Source organism: Zootoca vivipara, chromosome Z (assembly GCF_963506605.1).
Source record: "Zootoca vivipara chromosome Z, rZooViv1.1, whole genome shotgun sequence".
Lineage (NCBI taxonomy): Eukaryota > Metazoa > Chordata > Lepidosauria > Squamata > Lacertidae > Zootoca > Zootoca vivipara.
This window is the reverse complement of record NC_083294.1, coordinates 13745278-13765517: the sequence shown is the minus strand read 5'-3', so window position 1 is coordinate 13765517 and position 20240 is coordinate 13745278. Positions and strand designations below refer to the sequence as shown.

The 20240-nt window shown below is 46.5% G+C and overlaps 1 protein-coding gene across 1 annotated transcript in view; it reads right to left on the bottom strand.

Annotated features, from left to right (window-relative positions):
- DDX31 (DEAD-box helicase 31) overlaps positions 1 to 20240 on the bottom strand; it is a 75911-nt gene that overhangs the window by 42876 nt on the left and 12795 nt on the right. Inside the window, exons 10-16 of the mRNA XM_035102204.2 lie at positions 17544 to 17663; positions 17093 to 17199; positions 16233 to 16465; positions 15256 to 15417; positions 12548 to 12607; positions 5229 to 5279; positions 1522 to 1661 (exon numbers count right to left, since the gene is read on the bottom strand). Of these exons, the coding sequence (XP_034958095.1) occupies positions 1522 to 1661; positions 5229 to 5279; positions 12548 to 12607; positions 15256 to 15417; positions 16233 to 16465; positions 17093 to 17199; positions 17544 to 17663 (873 nt within the window). The remainder of the gene's footprint in view (positions 1 to 1521; positions 1662 to 5228; positions 5280 to 12547; positions 12608 to 15255; positions 15418 to 16232; positions 16466 to 17092; positions 17200 to 17543; positions 17664 to 20240) is intronic.

Here is a 20240-nt window from a genome sequence, read left to right as displayed (position 1 = left end):
AACAGGAAAACACTCCACTGCAACTTTTCGTTGCAGGTTCCACTTATATGGGAAAAAAGTTACCGCATCAGTAAAGACGGGGCCTCACATCAACAGAAAAGCTTTACACATACAAATCCAGAAGGCATAACTCAACAAGTCTTCTTCTCTATCACATGTTGTAACTACTGAGCACTCTTTTCACTTTTTACTCAATTATGAGGCCACCTCCTATTCTGTTTCTCTTCCTATTCTGCAGCCTCTCATACCTCAATTTTCATCTTTGTCCCCATTTGCATGCCTCCCCTGTTGTCCTTTTCTGCATCCCCTCCTTTGCACTCCCCTGTTTTCATCTGCACCTTCCCCCCTCCTCTTGCCTCCTTTTACCCCTTGCAAACAGACCATCACTATTTCCACACCACCTCCTCCCTATTCTCCTACTTCTGCAGATATACCGTATGTTTCTACATGTTTAAGATGAATAGCTATTAAAAGCAAGCTCGTTCAGTTAAAGAAGGCTAAGTGATGAATGCTGTACATACACGAGTGTTTGCTTGTTAATAAAATACTTGCTGTAAATTACTACATTCTATTTGGAACTTGATCTTGAAGGCAACATTTGCTACCAGGAGTGAAGTGATATTTTAGCGCTACTTTATCACTCACCCATGCGGCAGCTGAGGAAAGGAAGAGGGGGAGCCTTAAGTAAAGCAGGGATGGAAGGACAATGAGAAGGAAAAAGTTGCAGTATAAAACAACAGCAGAGGTTTGAGTAAGGCATGGATAGAGGAGGAATAAAGTGGTGGTCTTAAGCAAGATTTCAGTATAGCTAGAAGGGAACTGAGAACATCTTTGTTGTGTAAGCTTTTTCGTGCTGGCTTCTGTGTTGTACCCATCTCCACTATATCTCCTTGTTAAAACACGAAAATAAAAATCAGTATTTCTTTCTCCCCAGTCTATTCAAACCTCTCCTGTTGTTTTAAACCTTCTCACTTCCATGCAATGGTCTCTATGAATGGGCTATTAATAACAATAAAAATAACAATAAGTACTGTAATCAGTTGTGTCCAACTAAGTTCTACTCTGCATTGCCCCACTGAAATTAATGGACCCACAATAGTCATGTCCACCAATTTCAGTGGGTCTACTGTGAGTAGGACAAGCACTGGTTTCATCATCATCATCATCATCATCATTTCTCCCGTATCGGTCTCTACAGCCACAGCAGGCGCTGCAACCTTCCAATAGCTCGCCTGTACCCCCAAAGGCACACTCCTCCATTGTCTCCTGAGACACAAGGATGCCAACCAACTGAGAATTCCATTAAATCATTTTTGTAATGAATTTATTTTCTTTTAAAAAATCTCTTTAAGAATCATACTTCAGCTGTCATTAAAAACATCCTGCTAAAAAGAAGGTAGCAACTACCATCCATTTGTAATGAGACACAGCAGAGCAGATACCTTATTATTGGTTTAGCTAGGAAGTTTGGTTGGAGAGGAGCGGAGTGTTGGGGGGGATGGAGGGGAGTTTGTGACTCACTTAATCTTGCAAGAAGCCAAGAAGTTGACATATTCCGCCTCTGAAGGTGCAAGGATGAGCAGGCTGTTCCCGTGACTGCCAATCCGAGCTGTCCTCCCAACACGGTGGACATATTCGGCAAGCGAAGCTGGAGGATTATACTTTAAAAAAAGAAAAGGAAAAGAAAAAATAATGTGTGAGAGAGAGAGGAAGTTTGGAGTGGAGGGGAAGAGAAGGAATTAGCAGATTGCATGGGTGGTTAATTATCAGAGAGAATGCTGTGTCGGAGGTCATTTAGAAAAATAAATCCCAGGTCACATCAGCTTCCTTTTCCAAGGAAAGAAATGGCTTATCAGAACCCATCATCCTCATATTCCCGCAAACATCATTCACAGCTACAGTGATAACAAGGGTTTTTTTTTGACATATGAATATGACACATTGGCCAAGCTGTCTTCTCACCAATTTTTTTAAAAAAACAAAATTTGTTTCTATGCGGGTGGGGTGGGGGCATCAGTGACCTATTTGCTTCCTTCCTTAATATGCATCAGCTGCTCGCCATAGGCGCGAGACAAATAAACCCAGAGAGGGCACCTGAGTTGGTTCCCCTTAAAATTATATTGGCTTAAGTATACAGTAATTGGCTTGCTTAAAGCTTTCCGAGACCTGCTACTCAGCGGAGAGATGCATTTACATAGGCTTAGCTTTACAGTGGCATGGCATTTGATGGCTGATTCACACATTACATTGCTACCGTATATGTACCGGTACACTGAGTACACGCCTCAAAATGTTAAAAAATGACAAACAGAGGGGAAAGCTGCATTCCATACACTTGCAGGACTGCTTCACACATGCAAGGTCAATTCCTTAGGATGGACTACAACACGGGGCAATCACTCATACAGTATGTGCGAATTGGGTTTCGCAGACCGACTGATCGGGTTTCCTGCCCCCCCCAAATAATTTCAAAACACGCATCTTCTTTTTTTGTAACAGGTTCCAGTTTATGCTTTCAATTAGCAAGCAAAGGAATGAAGGGCAGGGAACTCAAATGACACCTGAAGGTGAGTGTCGTATTGTAGCGGCACCATATTTATTCATTTTATTTCTGAACTGCCTTCTTTGTGGGGGGGAAACTGTATGTAGCCGAGTGCCAGAGAATCTGCTCTGCACACAGAAACTTCCAGGTTCAATCCCCGAATTCTCCTGGCAGGGCTGGGAGATATCCCAGTCTGAGGGGAGAGGAGATAGCCATCTTCAAATATCTATCATGGAAAATGGGCGGCTTGTTTTCTCCTGCTCTGGAGGCTAGAACCCCAATATATAGATTCAAGTTTCACAAAAGGACATTCTGACTAAACACCAGGAAGAACTTGCTGACAGTAAAAGCTGTTCAACATTGGAATGGACTCCCTTGGAAGGTGGTGAACTCTCCTTCACTCGAGGTTTTCAAGCAGAGGTTGGACAGCCACCTGCCATGGATGCTTTAGCTGAGATTCCTGCATTGGAATCTAGACGACCTGCAGGTTCCCTTCCAACTCAATGATTCTATGATTTTATGATTGCATGAAAACCTGGAGAGCTGCTGCCGGTCAGTATAGGCAATACTGCACTAGATAGATCAAGGGTCTCACTCCATATAAGGCAGCTTCCTATGTTTCCTGGAAAGTACCGCATAGACTCAGTAGCAGAGAATCTGCTTTGCATGCAGAAGGTCCCAGGTTCAATCCCCCAACGGCATCTCCAGCTAGCGCTGGGAGAGACCCATTGCTTGAAACTCTGAAGTGTTGCTGCCAGTCAGTGTAAACAATACTTAGCTAAACCAAGGGCCTGAGTTAGAATAAGGCAGGTTCCCATGTTCCTATCTAGTATGAGTTTACTCTGCTGTTTGCTTATTCCCTCATCAGAAACCTAAAGACCGATCAGCGACAGCCCTGTTCCATCATTTCCCCCTGTGCCCTCTGGCATGCCTTCGACAGGCTGCAGGGCCACCCGAGACACACAGAGAGTAATCTAATTGTTTCCCACAGGTCTCTCCTTGGGCTTATCCGGATGACCGAGCCAAGCCTTCTGGACAAGCAGCAACTTCCCCAGGGTCTCCAACACACTGTCATCTAATATGGTGTGTGTGTGTGTGTGTCAACCTGCAAGCTAACCCTGCACCTGAAAAGAGGCATGAACATTCAGGAAGGAGGCAGCATTTTATTTATTTATTAAATTTCTAAACCACCCTTGATCTGATGGCAGAAAAGTACTGCTCTCTTATTTACAGGCCAGTGGGACACCTGCTGTTAGGACTGGCGAAAAAGCATTTATGTTTAGAGGGGTATGTTGGTGAGATGTGAATGCTCATACATGGGGGGCAAGTGTGTGCTTGTATGCCAGAGGTAGGGAAGCTGAATGCAGCTTCCTAGGCCTCTCTGCCTGGCCCTTGGACACTCCTCAGACCACACCCCTCACTTGCCCTGATTTGAACAGTTTTGCCTGGCTGGGATATGTCCTTGCTCTGATGCGTAGCATAGGAAACTGCCTTAAACTGAGTCAGAGTATTCGGTCCACCTAGCTGGTGACTGACAGCACCTCTACGGGATTTCAGGATTTCATTGCCCCCCCCCAGTACGCTGCCTTGGGAAGGGGGTGTAGCTTGCGACGAGCCCTCTCGACGACATTGCCAATAGATTATGAGACGAAAGGGTACAGTAGTAAAGCAATCGCCCCTCAATTCCTTACGCCTTAAAATAAACCCCTCAATTCTGGGCTTCTCAGTAAAGAGAGTCTAATTCCAGCTTTCACGGCCTGATCTCACAAACACTCAGGGCTATTTGAATGAACAACCCCTTGCCTACAGAACAGGGACTCCCTCAACTCAGACCCCCAACTGTATCAGTCTGCCATATCACCCTGGCAAACTTGTGGCACTCTAGGTTTTCACCATACTGCCCTTCCTGTGTGTCTCTAGGACACAAACTATCCCCTTTTCCTTAGGTTAAGTTTTGCCCTCTTCAGAGTCTCCACCTCAGTGAGTTTTAATACGCTGCTGGAATAACCAAGACGATACTCTTTGGCACAAAAAGAAGATGAATTTTATTTTCTTGAGAACATAGGTTTTTCTTTTCTTAATGATGCATAAGTTTACAAGCTTAGTTACAGTTAATACATTAACTCTGTCAGACTTTAACTTCAAGTTATCCTAAGCCTAATCTAAACCACCACTATCCTGGCCCCTTCTTCTTCCCTCTTCGTCCCCACACTCCCCCTCTTCCAACTGCCAAAACGGTTATTCCCTCCTTTTTAAACTGGGTACCATCCCACCTCCTAAAGATGTCAGTTAAACTGGAGGTGGATTAACTCTTTCTAATCCAGGGTGTAATAAATCTTCCATCCTGGGGCTAATCCGTTACATAGCTCAATCACAGAGCACTTGGTTTGCATGCAGAAGGTCCTAGGCTCAATTTTTCCAGTCTCTCCTGTTAAGAACCATTCTGCACAGCAAATGACCTTTGGGAAAGAATTATGCCAGAGGCTGAGTCTGGTTTTTAGATCTTGAGAGGTCTAGCTAAAAACCTAAGTAGAATCAACAAGCTGGATGCCTGCCCCCTCCTGATGCACAACCTACAGCATTCCAGAGCTCTGCACCAGGTTTCTGTGAGGTTGAGGATTGATCCCTCTACCCATCAATCACATAACACACACATGCACAGGAAATAAAGGAAAGAAAAACTTACCTGTACAATCCAGGTAACCTGTGGCAGGTCTAATCCACGAGCAGCAACGTCCTTTGAAAAGGAACAAGGTATGATGAGCTCAGTTTTTAGACTTACGTTCACTACATTTATTATGGTTTATCCTGTTATTCATCCAAGGTGTTCAGGAGCAGATTACAATCAATCAACTGTGGAGATGTTACACTAAACTGGGGTTTGGCACTCTATGGGAAATTGGGGCGGGGTGTAGAGAAAGGGGAGAACCTTAACCTCCAAAAAGCTATTGCAACAAAGAAGGAAACAATTCTAAACTCAAATAAGAACATCCCCTATAGACCCACAAAATGAAAGAGCCAAACAAAAATGCTAGCAAGGGCCCGTGAACAACAATTCCCAGCAAGTTGGATAATTAAATCAAATAAATATATGCATGATCATATGTTCATAAGTTGTTTTATATAAAAAGATATTTCAACCCAAAGCACTATGAATGCATATCCACAGCCCTTTAAATAACATACTGTATTTCAGGAAAAATACGAAAAAATGCAATATTAAGAATGAGTCCTATGCTCATTAACTCCCTTCTCCACCTAGTTTCTTGATTTCAACAAATGATACACTACATCTGAACCAGCAGCTATGGCTTGCATTTTGTTTCTGAACACTAACTTAAAGCAGATTTTGCAAGGCAAAGTGCAAACCATTGTTTACTAAGAATTAACTCTCTTGAAGCCAAGCAGGAAAGGGGAAGTGTGTGCAAACAAAGGACTTGTTCCCAGAGTAACAAAATTTTACACCTGAACTAAGCCAGAGGTGTGAGTCCTAACCTGTATCTGTCCCTTTGATCTCTGTGCTGAAGCCCAAGTAGTATGAGTTACATTGCACCCTCTTCCACTTTCTCTTGGACCTCTAGCTGCGAAGTCTACTTGGATATACCTTCTTGAGGAGCAAACTGGCTCATTTGTTTCTCCTAGTTAGTTAGCTAGCACCAGAGAACTTCCTATCAAAAAATGGACTTCCCTTGATAAACAGAAGCTTTCTTATTTCATACTGAGTCTCAGCCCGAACACTGTCTGTTTAAAGGTTTGCTCCAGCCATATGCCAACAAAACTTGGGATCTTAACAGCTGCAGAATCTGGGGCTGATGCATTCCTCAGCATGGAAACCTATACTGGCGGGTGAAAAACCCCTAACGCCAAATAAGAACACAAGAAAAGTCCTGCTGGATCAAGCCAATGTCCCATCTAGACCAGCCTCATGTTCTCACATGGCCAACCAGATGCTTCTAGCAAACCCGCAAGCAGGATCCAACCACAAAAGCCCTCTCCAACTGGAACTGCAATTAGCGATCACAAGTGTTGGAATAGGATTTTCAAATTTTGTTTTTATATATAAAAAAGCGCGACTATAAAACAACACTTTCCATCCAGGTCCAACCCAACCCTAGTTGAGCTTTCCTTTCGTAGCGCCAAAATAAAAGGGGGGGGGTTAAGGGATTTAAATTGGATTTGACCGATCGCTTCAGCTTATTAGATGCCATTATGCCAAGATATTGGATTTAGTTTTAAGGAGCTGCCAAGTTAAGAAGGGGGATTTATTACACCCAGCCGCGACCGGCGTCGAGTCGCCGCCTGTTCCCAGTCCACTTGATGAAGCAGATACACTGCCAAAAGAGGTTATTAGTTTAAGCAGATCAAGGCACAACACCATGCAAAGCCGTAATGAGTATGCAAATATATCATCTCTGGTTACAGCTCTTCGCCAGCATGGTTTTCGCTCTCTTCTCCTGCAATTAAAACCAGCTGCCTCCCAACACAAATCGCACTTTCATTCACTCACACTCCTCACGCACAGTCATTCTGATTCTGCAGGTGCACTAGAGTCACATCTGCACCACACATTTAAAGCACTATGATACCACTTTAAACAGCCATGACCTTCCCCAAAGAAGCCTGGGATCTGTTTGCTGTTAAGGGTCCTGGGAGTTGTTATGAAAACCCCCTTCCCCCTTCCAGAGAGAAGTTTAACAATCAATTCCTCTTCTCGGGGCTCTCGGGCAATAGTAGCTCCAGAAGGGTATCTCTTTAAATTCTCAGCACCCGTAACAAACTAGAGTTTCCATCATGCTTTAAGGGTGCTGAGAGGTTTCCAGAGAGTCATATTTCCCTCCTGGTGCTACAGTTCCCAGAGTCCCCTAGGAAAAGGGACTGATTGCTAACACATGCTGGGAATTTGGAAGGGGAATTGGTGAGTGTTCTCTAACAACTCTCAGTACGTTTAACAAGTGACAGTTCCCCCAAAGGGAGGGCTTGACTGTTTCAAGTGGTATGATGTTGCTTTAAGTGTATAGCGTAGATAGGGCCAGATTCTCTGCGAACGGCAACAGCACTCCTATAAAATGTTATGAGACTTTAACTTAATGGTGTGTTTGTGTGTGTGTGTGTGTGTGTAATATCGCACACCAACCGAATAATCTCATTTGGCTAAAGTTCCCAGGAGAAGAGAAGGCGGATGGACACTGTTGGCGAGAAGTTGGGTTAAATGAGCATTCCAAGTAATCGAGATCTCTTGTCTTACCACCCTTCAAAACAGGCACAAAACCACCAAGGAGGACGAAGCCTGAGTGAGGCCTTGAAATGAAAACTGAAACAGGCCATGAGGGCCCCATTCCCTCAACCAGGCAAAGGCAAAAAGGGATCAGGACTCTGGTATTGATGCTAGTCTAGCCAACCCAGAGGATACATTCTGCCAGCCTGGGGCAGAAGGTGCTGCTCAATTAACCTTCTCCCCTAACCCACCAATCAGGGCACTGATAGTGGGCCTGACCAATCTAGATGTTTCAAACAGCTAGCCAATGGTAGGAGCTGGAGTTGTAGGCTGCTATTCCCTTCTGGGCCCTTCTGAGGCCCCAGGGCACACAGTCCATGGCAGGGGTCGGCAAGGTTTACTGCCCATGGGCCAGATCACTCCCATGGAGATTGTCCGCAGGCCGGACTGGCGCAGCGAGATGCCGGAAATTGTGTCTGCGCATGTCCGCGGCCCCGGAAATCGCTTCTGCGCATGCCCAGACGCTGAAAATTGCACCTGTGCAGAAGCGATTTTCGGCGCCTGGACCTGCATAGACGTGCTTTCTGGTATCTGCGCGTGCGCAGATGCGATTTCTGGTGCCGCTCGGCGAGTCCCTGCACCGCGCCGATTTAGCGCAGCGCGTGGGGGACTCACCGAGTGGCCGGATCGGGGGCTGGTAAAATGGTCTTTGTGAGCCACATCTGGCCCATGGGCCGCACGTTGCTGACCCCTGGTCCATGGCATGAGTTTACTGACTGAACCTTCTTCCTCTCTCTCCAGCATTACACTCACTGCTGAGACTGCCCCCCCACCCACTTGAACTTTTGTTTTAGAGGATATAGCTTCCAGGACCACTGAGCGTGCCATTTTGGCAAGGAATGAAGATTGTGTCTCATTTTAGAAGCCAGTTCCTAAATGGGTGGCGTGTGAGACAACAGGGTCTAGCTGCTGCAATGCTCATTCAAGATTCCTTGTCTTGTTGCACCAAACCAGGGACAGGAACCCAAGGGCCACTTTCTCAATTGTTCAGGGGCCTTGTGCCAGTGGTGGGCAGACAAGGAGTACAAAAAATTGCCTTTGTACAGCCAGCTAATTTCTAAACACACTTCTCTTTATTATGCTCCATCCAGAAAATCAAAGGTATTATTAGAGTTCAAAGACACATCTCTGCCAAGCGAAAAACACTGGAGAAGCATTTGAAGCAAGGTTGCTGAGAGGGCGTGGTCTGGAGGAAAAGAGGGTGTGGCCTGGGGAAATAGGGTGGGGCTTGTGAAGGGGTGCGACCTGGGGAGACTCAAGGATCAGACCTGTAGGCTGGAGTTTTCGCACAGGAAGTAAAATAAAAATCAGTGAGCCTGGTGTCTTAAGAGGCAACAAAATGTGTTATCAGCAACCTTGGGATAAAAAAGGTCCCTTGTGAGCAAAGGCTGGGGTCTACATGCAGTGACTGGGACTATGTGCACGTAAAGCCCCCCTTAGGTGGAGAAACGAACAGCAGCCCCCATGTCTTACCAGTAGTATGAAGCCTCTAGATTGGCCTGGCCTGGTATAAATACCATGAATGGGCAAGAAAGTTAGTTTTCTGTCTTTGCTGCACTTCCATCTCCACCTCTGGAGCTGAGGCAGGGGTGTTTTAAAACTCTTTCCAAATTTGGATCCTGTGTACAATCCCAATGCTCAGGACCCACCAAAATCCCCAAGATTTAGGGACAGAAGAGAGAGAGAGAAATCTGATGAAGTCGTTCCTGAAAGGCCTTGAAGGCCTTAGTCTTGACAATTGGCAGCCTCCGCAAGGCCTAGAAGGTGCAGATGGAAGGCAGCTCGTTCAGGTGCCAGGCTGTCAGTTGGATTAAAATGACTCATTTATTTACCAAAAAGAGGCACACACAAAGCGCTTTAGCTAAAACAGGGGGAAGCGAGAAAAGAGAGGCAGAGTCGGGGGGTGGGGAGAGAGAGGGCCAAGCGGAAGGTAGGAGCTCTCATGCCTTCCCAGCCTGCCAAGAGTCATTACAGCTGAGTGTCGAAAGCCATCAGCGGGGAAGGGACCCCCGTCGGCCAAGTGACAGATTGGGCTGCACGATTGGAGGAGGAAGGAGAGGGGGAGAGCGCAGAAAGCTGTCAGAGGGCGAAAGCGTTTGGCCGCGCCCGCCAGAAAACTGGCAGGATGAGTTAGCGTGATGGAGTTAACAGGCAAACAAATCTCCAAAATGATCTTCCTCTCACTGAACTTGCTTCCCCCCCCCACTAAAAAAGCAGGAGCACCTCCCTGAGAAAGGCAAGCAAAGAACTTCAGTGAAGGAGAAAGCACAGACGTTTTGCAAGAGAAGCCCTGGTCTGTTTTTCAAATGTTAATTGGGTGTGTTTAGGCAAAAAATTACAATTACTGCATAGGAACAGCATAGGAACCTCTGGTGGGCCATCTAACTAAGTATTGTCTACATCAAAGGTTACCAACCTTGAATGTTTCCAGGGCTGCCTCTGGCCAGATGCCCCAGACCAATTTTTCATTATTATTTTTACAAAAAGCAAGCCTCTAGCTCTTCTAGAAAGAAAGTTATGCGGCAAAATGTGCAGGCACACACTAAGCGATTTCTTTGTGGCTACCTCATATATTTTTCCTCATATTGAGGAATGCTCCTTGTTATTAGACAGCAACAGTGTGTGTGTGTGTGTGTGTGAGAGAGAGAGAGAGAGAGAGAGAGAGAGAGAGGGAGCGGGAGAGAGAGAGGGAGAGATATGTCCATATTCAGGACCAACAAGGCATTGCTGACTTCCCATGGTAAGCATAGTTATTTGGCATAGTTCTCTCTTTAATTCTGTGTTATACTGTGCTCTACAGAAGTCATTTTTGTGTCATGACACGCCCAATCCACGGCAGCCATTTTTTAACTTGCACCCCGAACACTCTCAAAATTTGAAAAATGCCCACTAGTCAAAGAAAGGTTGGCTTCTACTATTAATTCCATAGTTTTGGAGGGGTGTGACTGCCATTATTGTTTTTGTGCCATAGAAACTGGCGCAGGGAAATAAACAGGAGATCCAGGGGAAACATACTGGTTAGCACGGCAAACGGCAAACACAAGGTCATGGGACTCATGCACTCTAGAGAAACAAGAGAAGATAATTTTGGGACCTGAAGGCAGAAAATCCAAACAGCTTTCCTCACTACTCAGATAGTAGGAATTAAAAAAACAAACAAACAAAAACCACGCAAAGTGTCTTTCATTGGAGGTAGACTGCTGTAGCTGCACCAAACGGTCCCAAACGGTACGGCTGGCCAATCCTGCTTATTCGGATCAAGGGAGGCCAGGTTAATCCAGCATTCCGTTCTCACAGTGGCCAACCAGATGTCCCAATGGAAAGCCCACAAACAGGACCTCAACCATGGCAACTGGAAATCCTTAAGGACTAGCCACATTACAGCTCTGGCAATTGGAAATATAGCTGCTACACCCAAGGACAGTCTGCTGCTAAATATGGATGCTGAGGACAGACAAGAGGAGAAGGCTGCACTCTTCCTGCTTGGTTAGCGAGGAACTAAAGGCACTGGAAATTATCAGCAGTGGAAGGGAATTAGCTGCTGGACCTTTGGGCCTGATCCAGCAGGACTCTTTGATGCCCACCTTGCTCCTGTTCCCAAAACGTGCAACCACTTTCCAATTAAAATAAAAATAAAAATCATCAAGCAAAGCCACGTTATGGCAACCCAGAGCGTCAGAGGTGGCCAGAACTTTTCAGCTCCAACGGCTCCTGATAGCTGTTAATTTACACATTTATGGTAGGCAGCCATCACTGAGACACACAGATTTCCCAGGCTTAACAGCTGCCATGGTTAAGTGAGCAAATTGTGTAGTGATGCAGCAGTCTGAAGCAGTAGAGAGAGAGGTTACTAGCATCCCGCAAACAGTGATGGTCTTCTATCCGCCCTTGAAGCGAGTTTGAGTTTATAATAAAACAGGTCATTGTGCTTTGATCTCAGTATTCTTAGTTAATCAGGACTAGACAGACAACAGACATGGCAACTGGAAATCCACTGGGCATGCAGTCCTCACTCCTCCTCTATTTTGGACTCCTCTTACCCTAAATTCATTCCATGTCCTTCCCTGCCAGATGACAAGATAAACTGGGTGTCAATTAACCCTGCTCATATTCAAAGCTATACCAGGGACTGGTTGGATGCTAAAGAATGGTGGGAGAAACCAGCTGGGGAAACCCCAAGGGAAGAAGGCTCAGAACTGTGGTATTGGGGGTGGGATGATGATGAGTGGTCAGAGAGAGAAGAGGAAGAAGGAGGAGGTGCCAGAAGCTGAAGAGGTAACAGGGCTTAGGGAGCAGGGAGAGTCTGTGGCAGACAGCAGACCGGAATCAGAGGTAGATGCTGAAGTAGAAAAGGAGGGAAGCAAAGAAGTGGAGATGAGTCAGGCTTGTGAAGAGTTATGAGTGTCTCCCCCTCCTGCTGTGATAAGCTCCTCCCCCCCCCCCGTCTCCCAGAACCAGGAGAGGCATAAAGTGGGAGAAGCAAAGACAGGCACACAGGCGCAGTCTCTGACCGCTTGGGGGAAAAACCCTGCAGTGGAGGAAACATAAGCGGCTGTGGGGAGGCAGGACCTTTAGTCTCAGCAACTGCCTCATGGGGGCAAGACCTGAGTTGCTGTGCTCATTAGACATGACACTCCTGTGCAGATCCTCTTTTGCTAATGTAAACTCCAGCTTGCTTGGTGCAATATACCGCTCAACCGCTCCTGTCAACTTATAATCCAGTAACTTACTGTGCAGAGTAAAATGCTCGTCTTTGATTGCAAGAAGTCCTGGAAGACAGATGTCCTCTCCTAAAAGAAATGAAGGGATTTATGAGGCAAGCATCCATGTGCTTCGTGAGCAAAATTAATCCCATAGATGGGCAGGACATGGATCATGAAAGGTTACAAAGGATTTGGGGGTTTGGATAGAGCCTATGAGACCTGTCAATGTGAGAGGCTGAGGAAAAAAAGATTATGCAAACTAATTATAAATAACCAAGTATGATGCATGTTTAATTGGTTTTTAAATTATTTACACTGTAAGCTCCTTGCAGCAGGGACTCTAACGAAAACTGTGCTTGGATAGCACTACACAAATAAGCAGATTAAAGCCATTTAATTGGTTAATCATTGAGGGGGGTTTCAACACAAGGGGTTGGGCAATGGGAAAACTTGTTGGTTAGACACTATCTTAGTTCTGCAGCGGGGATGAAAGAGGAACTCTCAGACATGGCTTTCCCCTCTAATATTGACTGGTAGATTTTAAATTAATTAATTTACTGTCATGCTAGCCTTCAAGGGCTAGTATGGGCTCTGGCTACAAATCCACTTAACAAGTTACCTCACTCAACTCACATCTTACCACCTTCTTTGCAGGAATATCATGGGGGATTTTGCCAAAAGCCTTACTGAAATCAAGATATACTATGTTCACAGAATTCCACCAAGCTGGTAACTCCACCAAAAAAAGAAATGAGATTTGTCTGGAGTAACTTGTTTTTGAGAAACCTCTGCTGGGTTTTCTAAGTGCTCACAGACTGACTGTTCCAGGACCTTTCCTGGTATTGATGTCAAATTCAAAAGTCAGTAGGTACCTGGGTCTTCTCCCCCCCCCGCCCCTTTTTGAAGAGGGGAACATTTGGCTACCTCCAGTCTGCAGAGACCTCACCTGTTCTTGTTTACTTAATGCTGTTCATTGGCAGTAACAATAAAGCCTTGACAGACCAATGGTGTCACTTGATATTATATGGCAATTTCCTAGGAGCCAAATCTGCATATCATATTAAAGGCACTTTTGCACCTAAAGTGCAGAGGTTTTAAAAATAAATAAATAAACTCTGTCAGCTTGGGTAGGGGCTAATAATTAATGAGAGCAGAATAGGCATGGAAGAGGACAAAACTAGATGCACCAGTGTGCGCCAAATAAAGCAACTAGGCCAAGCTGCAATCAAACCCCAAGCAAAGGACCTTGTATTGATGAGACCAGCCTGTGCCCAGCAGCGCCATATGGGAGGCACAATTTAGTACCATTAATGCCCTTAATTTGAAGATAAAAAGGTAAAGGTAAAGGGACCCCTGACAGATAAGTCCAGTCGTGAACAACTATGGGGTTGTGGCGTTCATATTGCTTTAAAGGCGTCTGTCCACTTTTCTAGGTCATGTGGCCAGCATGACAAAGCCGCTTCTGGCAAAACCAGAGCAGCACACGGAAACGCTGTTTACCTTCCCGCCGGAGCGGTACCTATTTATCTACTTGCACTTTGACATGCTTTTGAACTGCTAGGTTGGCAGGAGCAGGGACCAAACAACGGGAGCTCACCCCATCGCAGGGATTCGAACCACTGACCTTTCGATCAGCAATCCCAAGCGGCACAGTGGTTTAGCCCACAGAGGGATAATTGCACACTGGGCCCTAAAAGGCAGGATCTTCCCTCTGCTGCTGGCTTTGGAATGGTATTTTGGTTGTCTTAACAGCTGGGGTTTGCATCAGGCTAGGCCAAGCCCGCTCTGCCTCTGTCGGGTTGGAGAGAGCTTGGGAATTCCAAGGACAAGAAAAGTACATTTCCAGGTGCCACAGGGAAGGAGCAGATGAGGACATAACTGCAGCTTCTTTATTTCTCAAGGTGTACCAGTTGCAACACAACTTGGAAATGTGACAGAGCCTCTTCCTGTTTATGCACCCCACTGAGGCCCCCAAAGTCCTTTCGAAAACCAAAGTTGTCCAATGACAACTTCATAGATGAGTGAGGATTTGAACCCCAGTGACTCCTCAGCCCTAGCTTGACTCTCTAACCACTACCCGACAGCTCTCACATTTCCTCCTTCTCTCACACACAAGAAGCAGCGCAGCTCAGTGGCAGAGCAGCTGCTTTGCATGCAGAGTCCCAAGGTCAATCCCCGGGACTATCAGGTAGGGCTGGGAAATGTGCCCTGTATGAAATCCTGGAGAGTTGCTGCCAGTCAGTCAATACTGAAGCTAGATACGGCCACTTACTCACTATTAGGCTGTGGATAGTATCCGAGAATAGACCCACTGAAAGAATAGACCTAATTTAGCCAGGGCTATCCGTTTGTCTACTCTGAGTAGGACTAAGCCCCATTTCTTTTTAAAGAACCATTTCCCAAAAATGGCACGTGGAAAAAGCAGGGTTCCTGACTGCCTTTGAAAAAGCAGGGTTCCTTCAGCTCCTGAATACATAGCTGCCAAGTCTCCCGTTTCCCCCGGGAAACCCCCGTTTTTAAAGCCGTTTCCCACTGTCATCCCGAATGGCGAAATATCCCGCAATTCCCCCGGATTTCTTCCGGTGCCACTCTGCCCATGTCTGGGCACCGGAAATCGGCCAGCGCCGGTACCGGAAGTCGCCTCCACGCATGTCTACGCTGCTGATCCCGTATTTTTCTAACCGGGCCTTGGCAGCTATGCCTGAAATGGGGCGTTGGGGGAGTGGGCCATTCACCTCTTGCTTCATGTCACCATGCAAGCGTGCGAACGTCAAGAGCGAAGGAGGAAGCCACGGCTGCTCAAGGTCCGCAGCCAAGACTTTGTGGAAGAGGGTGTGGTGAAACTCCACCTGCTCACAGCTGGAGAAGAAGACAATCATCTTGTTGCATTTTTCAAACTGTGGGAATAAGAACACAAATCAAGGGCTGAGTGTACTGTGGAATTCCGCAGGAGGGGTGGGGTGGGGAAATCAACAGAAGAGAAAGCTATTGGAGGCTACTAGCAGGCCTCTAAATACCAACTGCAGGGAACTGCAGGAGGGGAGAGTTGCTGTTGAACTCAGGTCCTCCTTGTGGGCTTCCCATAATGGGTATCTGGATGGTGACTGTGAGAACAGGATGCTGGACTAGATGGGACACTGGGCTGGTCCAAGCTGGATTGAAGTGAAGTGGAAAGAGTCTCCCCCCCCCCATATAATACAAAAATTCAAGGACATCCAATGAAACTGATGCTGGGAGATTCAGGGCAGACAAAAGAAAGGACTGCTTTGTACAGCGCTTGTGAGACATTGCTCTCAACAAGATGTAAAAATGGCTATGAGCTGGGGTAGTTTTCAAAGAGGAGGAGACAAATTTATAGAGGATAAGGTTATTATTGGTGGCCACAAATCACAATGACTATGTTTGGCCTCCATGGTCAGAGGCAGTTAACGCTTTTGGATACTGGTTGATGGAAGCCACAGGATGGGAGACTGCTCTTGTGCTTGGGTCCTGCTGACAGGTTTTTCTCATTGGGGGGCATCTCATTTTTGTCCGCTGTGAGAACAGGATGTTGGACTAGATGGGTCACTGGCCTGAGCCATCATGAACATCTTATGTTATTACATTCTAAACAATAAACTCTTAAGAGAGGGATCATGTTAAGTCTATTGTAGGAAAAGATATGGGGAAGGCCCACCGATTAACCTGTTAGCCAACAGAACTAGAGCCTCACCTTCAACTTCCCAAGGATAAATGCAGCCAGCGTCACAAGCCTTAGCTTGCTTGGGACAACCACAACATTCTGCTGGAGGTTTTCCGGTACAGCAAATCCCCTTTGTTCCAGGCTCACTGGAGGGACACTGGCATCCTCCTTAGCACACACTTCTGCCCTGGAAGTGTTTGATCCTTCCGCAATGGAAATGTAAACAGGATCATGCAAGCTGATGTCAGCTAACCTTGAGACTCCTGTTTCATACAGGGGAGGAATATTTATTTAGTATCACTGTTTCTTTATCCTGTTCTCCAACATGAAATAGTTCCCAGAGGAGCTTACAAATATTATTGAGATACTGGTTGAAAACTGTATCTCAGGGGTGGGGAACCTCAAGGCCAGGAACAAATGTGGCCCTCTAGGCCTCTGTCTGGCCCTTGGAACTCTCCCCAGACCACGGCCTTCACTGGCTCTGCTTCATACCCTTCTTGAGTGCTTTAGCCTGGCTGGGATGTATCCTTGAACTCTGATCATGTGTGTGTGTAGAAACTAGTGTATTCTAAAAAGGTAAACTTTACATTTGCGCTTAGCCCACACTTTGCCTCTGGCTCCACCCACCACTGGCATGTCACCCCTAGAAAGTTGCCCAGAAAGGAATTCAGTCCTTGGGCTGAAAAAGGTTCCCTCATCCCTGCCAGAGCTGCTGGGGGCCCACTCAGGTCTCTTGCGTGGGTGAGGGTAGGGGTGGGGGAAGAAGTTCCCTGCAACCAATGACTTTCTGGTCAACAGCTAGAGCTGGAGTAGAACAACAACTTCCCCATCGGCTCCTCCTCCCACAGTGGCTGCTGCAATTAAAATATTAGCACCGATGTAGCACTTACCTTCTGTAAGCGTTGCCGACAAAAGAACGTTTTGCCGCTTCTCACAGCCAGCATTTACAGCATTCAGTATCGCAGTGACTGCCTTCTCAAAACCCAGATCCAGGATCCTGAAACACAGGTGAGAGATAAGGAAAAAAAAGGAACAGCATCAGGATAAGCAACACATTCAACTTTCCTGGTTCATGGTGGCAACCTGGCATTATGGGAGCTCAGTAGCAGAGCATCCTCAGAATTCCCCAGGCTCAGTCCCTAATCTCCTGCCAGGAAGGGCTGGTGAAGACCCTGGAGAGCCACCCCCAGTCAGTGTAGACAGTGCTGAGCTAGACACTCAATATAAGGCAGCTTCCAATGTTCTTACCTGATGTGTGTTGCCTCATAAGGATTGCAAAGATCCCACCTCCCTCATGGGCAGGTATTTCCAACAACTGAGGATGCAGCCAGGACTACTTACCTGTCCGCCTCATCCAGGATCAGCCACTGGATGCGGTGGAAGTGAATGCATTTGGTGGAGTTGATATGGTCCACCAGGCGGCCAGGAGTGGCAATTAGGATGTTTATTCCTTTGCGTAATCTATATTTTTTTTTAATTGAAAAAAAAAATCAGAAGAAGAGTGATTGAACACATGGGTAAAACAGGCTAACTGTTAACAAAAGATCACACCTCGCTCATAAGCCCCTCCCTCTCTTTGTGATCTCTAATCCTGACACAGGGACCCAGGTGGCGCTGTGGTTAAACCACTGAGCCTAGGGCTTGCTGACCAGAAGGTCGGCGGTTCGAATCCTTGTGACGGGGTGAGCTCCCGTTGCTCGGTCCCAGCTCCTGCCAACCTAGCAGTTCGAAAGCACATCAAAATGCAAGTAGATAAATAGGAACCGCTACAGCGGGAAGGTAAACGGCGTTTCCATGTGCTGCTCTGGTTTGCCAGAAGCGGCTTTGTCATGCTGGTCCCATGACCTGGAAGCTATACGCCGGCTTCCTCAGCCAATAATGCGAGATGAGCGCGCAACCCCAGAGTCGGTCACGACTGGACCTAATGGTCAGGGGTCCCCTTTACCTTTAATCCTGACACATACAACACACTGAACCTCTTTGTTTGCCAAGGTTCGTGGTTTTCGTATCGCAGGTGAGCCAAGCCAGCCTCGGTTCTGCTTCCAAACCAGAATCCTGGAGGTGTCCTGGACCCAAGTTGTTCAGGGCTTTGTAAATCAAAACAAGAACCTTGATCCTGGCTCAGTAGTAGACAGGCAGCCAGTGCAGCTTTTTTAATACTAGTGTCACATGTTCTTGACCTGAAACTCCCACCAGCAATGTGGCTGCAGCATTCAGCAGCAGCAGCTGAAGCTTCCGAATCAGACAAGGGCAACCCCACATAGAATGCATTACAGTAATCTAGGTTCAACGTTCCCAGTGCATGGATGATGGTGATGCTACCCCTGTCCAAACCATGACCTTAGTCCTTCAGAGGAAACACAACCCCATCCAGAACAGGTAACTTGCCAATTTTCCAAACATGGGGAAAAAAACCCCTCAACCCAACCCAGAGAGCCTCTAAATAGAACACAGCATAAAAATAGCAAAAATCATGGTGGAAATAAATAAATCCGTAAAACAGTAGCATGAAAGCATGTAAAAACAAATTTAAAAATAGAGAACTCAAGATAAAACTTCAAAGGGGTCCAATCTTATGGGTCGGGGAAAAGATGAGTCTCACAAGATGTTTGAAGCAGCTGGTGGCTGTTGCTTCACAAATGGCAGTGGGAAGGGTGACTGTATAGGGGTGACTGCTTCTTGTTTAGCGCCCTGTGATAGTCATAGAATGTGGCACAAGCAGAATTTCCCCAGAAGATCTAAGGCAGGGATAACCAACATGCTGATCCTCTGGATGTTGCTGTGCAAGAGCTCCTGTCTTCCTTGACCATTAGTCATGCCTGAAGGGCCCGATGGGAGTGGAATCTCAAGGTAGTTCCAGACACATAATCTAAGCTGCCCTTTTCTGACTCTTAAGAAAGACACACACACTTTCTTACTGCAAAATGTTAACATAGGAAGCTGCCTTATACAGAGGTCAAATCATTGGTTCAAGCATAGTATTGTCTTCGTTGATTGGCAGCAGTTCTCAAAAATTTCAAGCAGGGGTCATCCCCAAACCCATTTGGATTTAACCTGGTACCTTCTGCATACAAACAAATGCTCTAGCGCAGGCACCCCCAAACTTCGGCCCTCCAGATGTTTTGGACTGCAATTCCCATCATCACTGACCATTGGTCCTGTTAGCTAGGGATCATGGGAGTTGTAGGCCAAAACATCCGGAGGGCCGCAGTTTGGGGATGCCTGCTCTAGCACTGTAGGTGCAGTCCTTCCCTCTTAAAGAAGCATGACATGGTTCCAAACAAATAGAAAGCTGTGTTATACCTAGTCAGACCATTGGTCCTTCTAGCTGAGCATCATCTAGGGCAGTGGTCCTCAACCTTGGGCCTCCAGATGTTTTGAGACTACAATTCCCATCATCCCTGAGCACTGGGCCTGCTAGCTAGGGATCATGGGAGCTGTAGTCCCAAAACATCTGGAGGCCCAAGGTTGAGGACCACTGATCTAGGGTTTCAGGCAGGGCACATTCCCAACCGTACCTGGAGATGCTAGGGATTGAACGGGAGACATCCTGTATGCAAAACAGATGCTCTACCACTGAGCCATAGTCCTTTCCTCTAAAAAAATAACTTCCAAGATCCCAGTTCTTGTCATTCTGAATAAGAAGTTGCCTTATACCGAGTCGAACAATTGGGTTCATCTAGCTCAGTATCGGACACTGAGAACATTCCCTGTCCAACCTGCATGCCAAACCAGATTCTCTGCCACTGAGCTATGGTCCTTCCCTGCCCCATCAGTTGAGCAAACAGAAGAGCTTGCAAGAGACCTGGGTGAAACAGCAGATCTTTTGGGGAAGGAGGGGAGCAGAGAAGAGAAAGAATCTTACACACACCGACAGGGATCACAGGCTAAAGAAGCTCATCAACATTTTACAACCAGAGAGAGAAAGATGAACACACTTCCTGCTGGCTCAGCTGTCCGTTTTTTGTAAGATCCACAGTGGGGGGTACTCACAGCCTGATCCAAAGTCACTCTCTCCCCACTAATAATAAAAAAAGG